This window comes from Neophocaena asiaeorientalis, unplaced genomic scaffold, assembly GCF_003031525.2.
Source record: "Neophocaena asiaeorientalis asiaeorientalis breed wild unplaced genomic scaffold, Neophocaena_asiaeorientalis_V1.1 scaffold1755, whole genome shotgun sequence".
NCBI classification, from domain to species: domain Eukaryota; kingdom Metazoa; phylum Chordata; class Mammalia; order Artiodactyla; family Phocoenidae; genus Neophocaena; species Neophocaena asiaeorientalis.
The window spans coordinates 120,936-131,089 of NW_020174761.1; the positions used below are offsets into that span (position 1 = coordinate 120,936).

Sequence of the window (10,154 nt, forward strand, 5' to 3'; positions counted from 1 at the left end):
GCTATTACATGGACATTGGCTGTATCCAGTAAGATCATGGCTTTCAATCTGTCTCTCACCTTGGAAAATGTTGTCACCAGCAGAGGTGTGATTTGGGGGGCAAGTTATTCAACCTCTCTGTGGATTTATGCTTTATATCTCTTGTAAAAAGAATACATACACATGCATGAATGAAGTAATTTAAATCATTTTAAGATATAGAAAGGCATTGGCAGGCTTTAGTACAGGATATTTTCACAGATGTCACTGTGCATACTAAATAAGAAATGTGTTCCAGTCTCAATTATTGTAGATTTACATAATGCAGTCCCAGCTGACCTTAGAATCACTTTATTTGGCAACCTCAAGAAAGCAATGCTTGTGTGCCTTTGGAACTGGCTGGATATCTGTTTTGTCTGACTGATAATTCAATTTACTCACTCTAAAAAAATTAAACTCCACATTGAGCATATCTATACTAAATGTTATGAAATCCTGCATCTAGAATCTGACTTCATTAGAATAGTAATAGAAAATATGCTTTTTAAAAAGTTTTATTTTTTGAAAAGGTAGTACATCCACATAGTACAATTTTCAAAAGTTCTGAAAGGATATACAGTTGTCTCCCTCCCATTCCTTCCCTCCAGCCACCCACTTCCCCTTCCCTTTCCCAGAGGTAATCAGGGTTCCCAGCTTCTCGTATATCTTTCCAGAGATAGTTTATGCATATACACTCAATTATGTATTCACCATTCGTTCTCCTTTTTACTTACAAATGGTAGCATATTATCCTCAGTATCCTGCACCTTGCTTTTCTAATAATGTACATTGGAGGTCATCCCACATCACTACACAAATGTTGTCCAAGTTCACTTTATCCATTTTTTTTTTTGTCTACCTAAAAGGTGGCTGTGCGAACATTCCATGATTTCAGGAGCCATGTGGAAAGCTTCCAATCTTTTGTTTTCACAAACAGTGCATCACTGAATACCTCTGTGTGTTCATCATTTTGTACATGCATAAGTATATACATTCCTGGAAGTGGAATTGCTGGCTCAAAAGCCATGTACATTTATGGTTTTGACTGCCTTGGAATCATTTCCTCATTGAATAAGAGTTTTTCCTGGACTTGTTGTTTGCTGGAAGTTCATGTAAGGGAAGAAATGGGGCCACATTCTAGGCAGATCAGAGTTTTTCTAACTGGAATTACTTTTGCATTTGGTAGGTTTTTCAGACTTGACTTTCCAGAGTCAGTAAATAGGGGCAGCTGTTGGGTTCTTCACAAGAACACTCCCTTCTCTTTCCCCAGCCCCTGCCAACTGCTCCTCTCATGAGTATAGACTACTTTCTGCAAATATGGCTTGTCTGAGTAATTCTTTGTTGAGGCCCCTGCCTGTCTCTCCTGAGACTCCAAATGGGTCTAGGAAACGTCCCACCTGCCCATGCTCTCTGTTACCATTGTTATGTATCTATTTGGTCTTGCACTCAGCCTAAAACTTGGCTAACAGTCCTTACCAGTGCTATCTCACATCTGCAGCCTTGACCACTCCTCTCTAGCCTTTGAAATCTCCTTGCACTGGTGCTTGATTTCCTCTGCCTCTGGCAGCCCTCTCATCAGGGTTTCAGCGATCTCCTAATTTTGTCAGATACAGAGATTACACGTCCACTTCTTTTTATCCTAGTAGTTTTGGGCGAAGACTGAGATGGAAAGAAAAAAAGGCTGACTTTACTCCCCACATTTAAACCAGAAGTCAGAACATACTTTTAAAATGTTTACTTAAACTGACAAAACTTTCCTTCAGTGAAGATAACTGCATTGTTGACTCTCTAATGTGCAATGAGCTTAGACTTCCGGGTATGGCCTTTCCCATGGGCTTTCTTTCCTGTATGTGTTCTCTGATGTACAATAAGATTTGACTTTTGAGTAAAGGCTTTCCCACATTCTGTACACTTATAGGGTTTCTCTCCCGTATGAGTTCTCTGATGTACAGTGAATGTTGATTTTTCTCTGAAGGCTTTGCCACACTCAGTGCACGCATAGGGTTTCTCTCCTGTGTGTGTTCGCTGATGTATTATGAGCTGTGACTTCTGGCTGAAAGCTTTCCAACATACAGGACATTCATAGGGCTTCTCTCCTGTATGGATTCTCTGATGTATAATGAGCTTCGACTTTTCTCTGAAGGCTTTGCCACATTCATTACATTTATAGGGTTTTTCTTCCGTATGCGTTCTTTGATGTATAATGAGATATGACTTCTGGGAAAATGCTTTTTCACATTCATTGCATTCATAGGGCTTCTCTCCTGTGTGACCTCTCTGGTGTAGCATGAGATAGGATTTCTGAGAGAATGCTTTCTCACATTCATTACATTCAAAGGGTTTCTCTCCTGAATGAGTTCTTTGATGTACACCAAGGTTTGACTTTTGGGTGAAGGTTTTCCCACACACATCACATTCATAGGGTTTCTCTCCTGTATGAGTTCGCTGATGCACAATGAGGGTTGACTTCTCGTTGAAAGACTTCCCACATTCCGTACATTTATGAGGTTTCTCTCCCGTATGAGTTCTTTGATGTATAATGAGAGTTGACTTATCACTGAAAGTTTTCTTACACTCATTACATTCATGGGGTTTCTTTCCTGTATGAGTACTATGATGTATAATTAGATCAAGCTTCTGTATGAAAGATTCCCCACATTTGGTGCATTCATAAGTTTTTTCTCCTGTGTGGGTTTTCTGATGGACAATGAGGTTTGACTTCTGAGTGAAGGCTTTTCCACATTCATTACATTCATAAGGTTTCTCTCCTGTATGAGTCCTGTAATGTATAATGACAGTTGACTTTTCTCTGAAGGCTTTTCCACATTCTGGACACTCAAAGGGTCTCTCTCCTGTATGAGTTCTCAGGTGTATAATGAGCTGAGATTTTTGGCTAAAGGCTTTTCCACATTCTGTACATCCAAAGGGTTTCTCTCCTGTATGAGTCCTCCAATGCACAATGAGGTGTGACTTCTTGCTGAAGGTTTTCCTACATGCAGTACATTCAAAGGGTTTCTCTCCATTTTTAATTCTCTGATGTAGACTAAGACCTTTCTTTTGCCTGAGGGTCTTCCCACACTCTTTATATCCATAGGGTTTTACTCCAGGAGTTGTTTTCTCATACTCAGTATGGAAGAATAACTTTGCACATTCATTATCATGCTTCTTTCCTGCAGAGCTTCTACTAAATAAGTCTAAATTATCTACCATATTATATCCAAATGACTCAAATTTATGGGGCCTTTGTATTGAAGCAACAAGGTTTGTATTCAGATGAAGTATGTTTCCGAATTCATTATAGTCAAGGCCACTCTTGGTGGTAATTGTTTTCCTGTCAGGGAATCCAACTTGCATCAGATATTTATCTTGGTCATCCTGATGCTGTCTCTCAAACTGTTCATCAACCTGGCAGGCTTCTTCTAGAAAGGAGTACAATAAACTGTCTTTATACTTTGACATTATGGAATGGACCTTCTTTAGAAATGCCCTGCCATATGAAAGCTGATACTGATATCTCATTTTATGAGTTCCTGGAGAATCACAGCCATCAAATCCTGTTCTTTTACTAAACTCCCACCTGCTAGCCTTTTTGTTACCAAAAACAATCTTACCCTAACATCTCAGTCTTTCTTACCTCTACTTTTACATCACTCTGGAGATATTATCACCCTTTATTTATCATATGAACTCTTAACTGTTCCTGACTTACATTATTTCCACCTAGACAGAAATACAACACTGTGACTTGTGGACTCAAATCTTACAACAATCCTGAAACCCACATTCTCAGTAAATGAGAGAAATATCTAGAATAATTAGCCTTACAAAAACAAAGAAACCTAAATATCCTTGCCCAATTTGGATTCACCTTTGTATTCATCCAAGTTTGCATTCACAGTTCTTCAACACCACCTTCTGCTTCTGTCTACACTAATTCCACTAAAAACTCCATCTATTATTAACTCCAAACCCTTCCTCGTGTTCCGTCACTCACATAGCCCCGTCCTCCATATTTTGCTATATTCAGAATCTAGATAACTTTCAAGAAGCAGTTCAGTCTTTTCAAAAAAGCTTAATCTGACCTTCCTCAGTAACTTTAACTTTCATTAACTTCTAAAGTAGTCAGTTATCTGTACCACTCATTTAGACAGTTAAAATTGCAAGGCCTTGCCTTTAATATACCATACTTCATCAATTATAAGATGCATATTATTCCACATTTTAAAACCTCTGAATCCAGATTCACCTTACAATCAATGACGTCATAAATTGCTGGAAAATTTTATTTCTCAGTGGTGTGTCTTAAAACCAATGGTATCCTGGACAGTACTTTTTGCACATACACTGAATTTTTATTTTTTGTAGTTTAATTTTCTTCTCACCTTTTCCTAAAATTTTATATGAAAAATTTCAAACATACAGAAAAGTTGTAAGAAGAGTACAATAACTAGTCATATTACCACTTAGATTTAATAACAACATTTGAGAGTAATACTGAATTTTAAAAGGGATCATGCAGCTGTGGCTTCTCTTCCTATGACTTCCTTTCTTTCCATAGTAAAGCACTAGTTCTTAACTGAGAGTGAATATCATAATCATAAGAAAAGCTTTTACAAAATACATTCGATGGGACCCAAGCTCCACCAAGGATCTACTGAATCTGGACCTCCTTAGGTGGTTAAGAAGCAACATAGCACATGTGGCTAGGGTCATAAGTTCTCTAGGCCAGGATCAAATCCTGGATCAGACTTTTACATGTTCTGTGACCTTAGGCATATTAGCTAATCTATTTGCATCTTACTTTCACACCTGGAAAACAGGAATTATAACAGTGCCCACCGAAATGTAATGTTTATGTACAGCACTTCAAATGTTTACTAGAATAACAACTACCACTATTACAATACAGCTACTACTATTATGATTGAGTCATTACATTACTATAAAAAGAAGTAAGGACTATCTCAGTATATTTAACATGTTCTTGAATTAACTGAAAAAAGAAGGTGTATAAAAATAAGCACAGTAGGCTAACATTTTTCTAAGGAGGAAACAAATATATAAGTATATATTTAAAATAATATAGGCTCATACTATAAAAAACAATGGAAGGATAAATCTTTAAATTTTAACAAATGGTTACCTATGGGGGAAGGAAGAGAGCGAGTAGGATGGAGAGGGAAAGAGGCTGGACTTCTTTGAATATACCTTGTTTTCTAGGTTTGATTTTATTTTCTAGGTTTGATTTTGGAACCAAGTTAATATTTTGCAAATATTTTATATACTCATAAAGCAAAATTGAAAATAAAAGGATTCCCTAATAGTAATAAATATCTCCTCATCTGTATTTCCTAACAACCATGCTAAAAAGTTTTGATTCTCAATGGCACCAACATGATTACCTCAATTGATTCAACCCACTATACATATTCAGCAATCTCAGAATAATATTAACAATATTACCATCAGATGTAAGATTAATAAATTAAAAACCTTTAAGTCCAGAATTTGATTTGGAAATATACATTTGAATACATGTCTTTCTCTTAAAAATCTTTGTTTACGTAGTTCCCAGCTATGTCAATGAAAAGACCTAGAAACAATTCCCTAACATCCAAATTGTGGTCACAAAACATTATTTACCACTAAAAAGAACCAAGGCTCCTTGAAGAAATGGCTGATTCCAGGGCAGAGAAAGGAACTGTATAATACGAGCCTGGAACATCTTGTAACAACAGAAAGCAAGGAAGCTACCAAAGCCTAGGGACCCAACTTGAAGGGGTTTCCACTGGCCAGAGATAGAGCAGTTTGATTTATAATAAGGATAAGGCAATGGATCAAAACATAAAAGTGTTTAAATCCATAAGTCCATAAATGATACTCCAAAAAGACATACTAGGCTTTGAATGATGCTACAAAACCAACTCATTTTGAAAACTGATAAAGAAATGGAAAAATACATGTAACTCATATATAACCAAATACAGTTGACCCTTGAACAATGCAGGGGTTAGGGGCAATGACCTTCTGCACAGTTGAAAATCCAATTGTAACTTATAGTTGGCCGTCCATATAGGTAGTTTCTCCTCCTAGTCTGCGGTCCCACATCCGTGGATTTAACTAACCGCAGATCATCTAGCACTGTACCATTACCATTGAAAAACACATATAAGTGGACTTGCACAGTTCAAACCTGTGTTGTTCAAGGGTCAACTGTAATAGATGGAGGGCAATCCCTCTTTATTGAAGTATTCCAGCTAATCAACAAAAGGAAAGTTTTTTACAGAAAAATGCCAACTTACAAATGTAGAAGGAATGATAGAAAATGCACCATTTTTCTAACCATCTTAGTAATTGATTCAGGCAAGAATCATCAGTGAACGTTAAAACCACCGGGTAAAAATTTTGGAGGAACAGGATATTCACACAGTTTGGCAGTTCCACAAAATGTTAACACAAACAGCTATCACATGGTCTAACAACTCCACTCCTATGTATGTTCTCAAAAAGAAATGAAAATGTACATTTCAAAACTTCTACATGAATGTTCATAGCAGCACTATCTATAATACCCCAAAAGTGGAAATAACCTAAATGTCCATCAACAGATGAATGGATAAACAAAATGTGGAATATCCATACAATGAAATATCATTCCACCATAAAAAGTGATGACACATGCTACAATATGGACAAACCTTGAAAACATGCCAAATGAAAGAAACCAGACATAAAATTCCACATTTTGTATGGTTCCATTTATAAGAAATATCCAGAATAGGCAAAACTATAGAGATAGAAAGTAGATTAGTGCTTGCCAGGGGATGGGGGTTGGGGAATGGAGAGTGACTGATAAAGGATAGGAGTTTCTTTGGAGGGTGATGATAATGTTCTAGAATTAGATAGTGGTGATGGTTAGACAGTATATTCTGTGAATATAATAAACATCCTGAGTTTTTGAGTTTCACTTCAAAAGAGTGAATTTTATTGTATGTTAATTATATCTTAATAAAGCTGTTGTTAAAGAGAGAATCAAGATGCTTTAGGAGAACAAATCTCATAGGAATGTCTAAACTGGATGGAATCAGGTAACCCAATCTGGAATTAGAGCATTAGTGCCTAGGCCTGTGACTCATTTGGGCCTGCTTCAGATGAGCAGTGGGAGGTAAGAACGATAGAAGTGGCAGGGCGTGGGGCCAGGGGACTGTCATTTACAAGACAACTTTATACAGGGCAATGGAGCTGTGCAGAAACTTATTGGTGAGCACCAACCTAAGGAGAGTGCTCTGGTGGGTGTAGGATAGGGGAGGGGGTGTCTTAGGTGTTCATGTCCCTGTCCTCCAACAACCATTCCTGAGATATTCCTGAAAGTCCTTTCACAGGTCCTCACCCCTGACTGACAAGCTGGGACCTCCTGTCCCCATAGCCTGAGTCAATCCCACTTACCTGGAAAGCTCCAAATTGGGATTTTTCCTTCTGGCAGGAATGGCTCTTCTACCTCCAATTTAAGGATGAGATCTGGTTTGGTAACCTGCTGCCCTGCTAATGAGAAATGACAGCAATACCTCCTTGGTCTTCAGAGCCTCTGAGAAAAAGGAAGGTGGAGTTTGGGGCAGTACAAGCGATATATCACTTGACACAATGGTCGTCAAACCAATTCACCTGAGTTTTGAGTTCACAAACACCTTGTCAGGAAAGCAAAGGGGGAAAAGGAACTCTGATCCATGGAATTTAATGACAAACTCTTCAATCAGTTCAGAGGCCTTGGAAGTTTCCAAACTTGAGAAAGGAAAGGCGTTCTATCGGACAGAATAATCATAAACAGCAAAATTACCTGAGGAAGCCATTCTTACCCACAGAGACCAGGTTGCTGTAGGTCTCCAGCATCACATCTCTGTACAGGTTCCTCTGTGGAGGGTTCAGGTATTGCCACTCCTCCTGGGTGAAATCCACAGCCACATCCTCAAATGTCATGAGTCCCTATAATTGCACATTCTTTTATTCTAATATGCTTACCACTGGGTGATAAGGATGGAATGAATGTAGGGGAACTTCTGACTGGGTTCCCAGTTCATGATGATAATTTAATACAGGATGCCTATCAAGTTAGTGACCTACTTTGCGGGAAAAAAAAATCACAAGTCATGGTAGAGAAACTATTACATTAAATAACAGAATATTTACGACAATGTGGCATTAGCACAAGGATAGATGGATAGACATATAGTTCAGTAGAACTAAAAAGATAATCCAAATATGTACGGACATCTGAGTTATGATAAAGTTGAAACTGCAAAACAGTGGTGACAGGATGATATTTTCAAGTAAATGTGGATGGGTTACCAGATATCTATATGGGGACAAAAATGACATTTAACTCCCTAACTCTCACTATATACAAAAATCTGCTACAGGTAATTTGTAAATCTAATGTGAAAGGTAACACGATGAAGTGTCTGGAAAATAATATAGGAAAATGTTTTCATAAGCTTGGTGTAGGTAAAACATTCAAAAACAAGACATGAAAAGCACTACTCATAAAGGAAAAGACATACATGTTACAAGATTAAAAATACAGCAGTAAAGGCAACCTACAGATGGGGAGATTATCAGCAGCTTTCATAAGTGATAAAGCGTTCTGATCTGGAACATATAAAATAACCCCTACAAATCAAAAGACACATACAAACAATGCAGAAAAATAGACAAGAGATGTGAATAGATACTTCACTAAAAAGAAAAAATAAACATATGGACATATGTTCTATGAACATAAGAAAATATACCCAACCCTGTTAGCACTCAGGTAAATGAAAATTTAAGCCACATTGAGACACCACTTGGCACCCACCAGAAACATTATAATTATATAACTAAAATGCCATAAGAAGTGGCTTCCCTGGTGGTGCAGTTGTTGAGAGTCCGCCTGCCGATGCAGGGGACATGGGTTCGTGCCCTGGTCCGGGAAGATGCCACATGCCGCGGAGCGGCTGGGCCCGTGAGCCATGGCCGCTGAGCCTGCGCGTCTGGAGCCTGTGCTCCGCAACGGGAGAGGCCACAACAGTGAGAGGCCCGCGCACCGCAAAAATAAATAAATAGATAGATAGATAGATAAATAAAATGCCATAAGATTGTGTTGAAATGGGAACTTGCACACGCTGTTAGTAGGAATGTTAAAAACTGGTATAACTGCTTGGGAAAACAGTTTGGCATTATTTACTAAAGTTAATGATTTGCAAACACTATGACCCAGAAATTCTACTCTTAGGTGCACACTTTTAGAGAAAATCATGCACATGTGCTCTAGAAAACAAGTACAAGGATGTTCACAGAAGCACTATTTCTAATACTAAGTTGTGGGAAAAATCCAAATGTCCCTCAAAAATACAGTAGGTAAATTGTGGCACAATCTTTCAAAGGAATACTACGTGGTAATGAAAAGGAATGAACTACAGCTGCATATCCAACATAGATGAATGTCACAATTGTACTAATGAGCAAAAGAATCCAGCCACAAAAGAGCACATACTGCATAATTCTATTTATATACAGTAAGAGAACAGGCAAGCCTAATCCATGATGTCAGAAGTTAGGAGAGTGATTACCTTTGAGGCTGATATTGATTGAAAGAGGGCATGAAGGGGGATTTAGGTCGTGATTTATGTTATAATCTTCATCTTGACCTGGGGGTGGCTCCACAGTGTGTCCACTTTGTGATAATTCATCAAGCTGTACACTTATAAACTGTACTTCATGTATGTTATAATTAAAGGTACTTTATATCTTTATACTTAAAATTATTTTTGACAAATGCAAAGGCACTTTGATGGAAAATGGGAGTTCCCATTTCAACAAATGGTGTTGGAACAATTGGATATCCAGATGCCAAAAAATAAAAATAAAAAAAGAACTTCAATCCATACCTCCAACATATATAAAAATTAACTCAAAATGGATCACAGACCTACATGTAAAATCTAAACCTATAAAATTTTTAGAAGAAAATATAAGAGAAAATCTTTTTAACCTTAGGTTTACCAAGTATTTCTTTGATGTGACACCAAAATTCAAAAGACACTGTTAAAAGAATAAAAAGCCATGGAACAGGAGAAAATAGTTACAAATCATATACCCGA

General features: G+C 37.6%; 1 protein-coding gene across 2 annotated transcripts; it reads right to left on the minus strand.

Moving 5' to 3' along the window:
* Window positions 1-110: 110 nt before the first annotated feature.
* Window positions 111-8,001, minus strand: ZNF182 (zinc finger protein 182). Of its 2 annotated transcripts, none has more exons than XM_024760076.1 (3): window positions 7,872-8,001; window positions 7,465-7,557; window positions 111-3,437 (listed from the first exon to the last, which is right to left on the minus strand). In XM_024760076.1, the coding sequence occupies exons 1-3, from the start codon at window positions 7,990-7,992 to the stop codon at window positions 1,807-1,809; spliced, it is 1,845 nt and encodes a 614-aa protein (XP_024615844.1). In that variant the 5' UTR covers window positions 7,993-8,001; the 3' UTR covers window positions 111-1,806. The 2 variants fall into 2 exon arrangements, with proteins under 2 accessions (XP_024615844.1, XP_024615843.1); XM_024760075.1 differs by having other exon boundaries at window positions 7,465-7,560; window positions 7,872-7,994.
* Between the last annotated feature and the right edge of the window lie 2,153 nt (window positions 8,002-10,154).

What these genes read in the sequence shown, in the direction of transcription:
- ZNF182 (XM_024760075.1), bottom strand. Translation starts at nt 7,992, where the DNA reads ATGACATTTGAGGATGTGGCTGTGGATTTCACCCAGGAGGAGTGGCAA. An exon ending in CAGCAACCTGGTCTCTGTGG is followed by an intron (nt 7,561 to 7,871) that starts GTAAGAATGGCT and finishes ATTTCTCATTAG; the next exon opens with CAGGGCAGCAGGTTACCAAA. An exon ending in CCCAATTTGGAGCTTTCCAG is followed by an intron (nt 3,438 to 7,464) that starts GTAAGTGGGATT and finishes ACTCCTTTCTAG; the next exon opens with AAGAAGCCTGCCAGGTTGAT.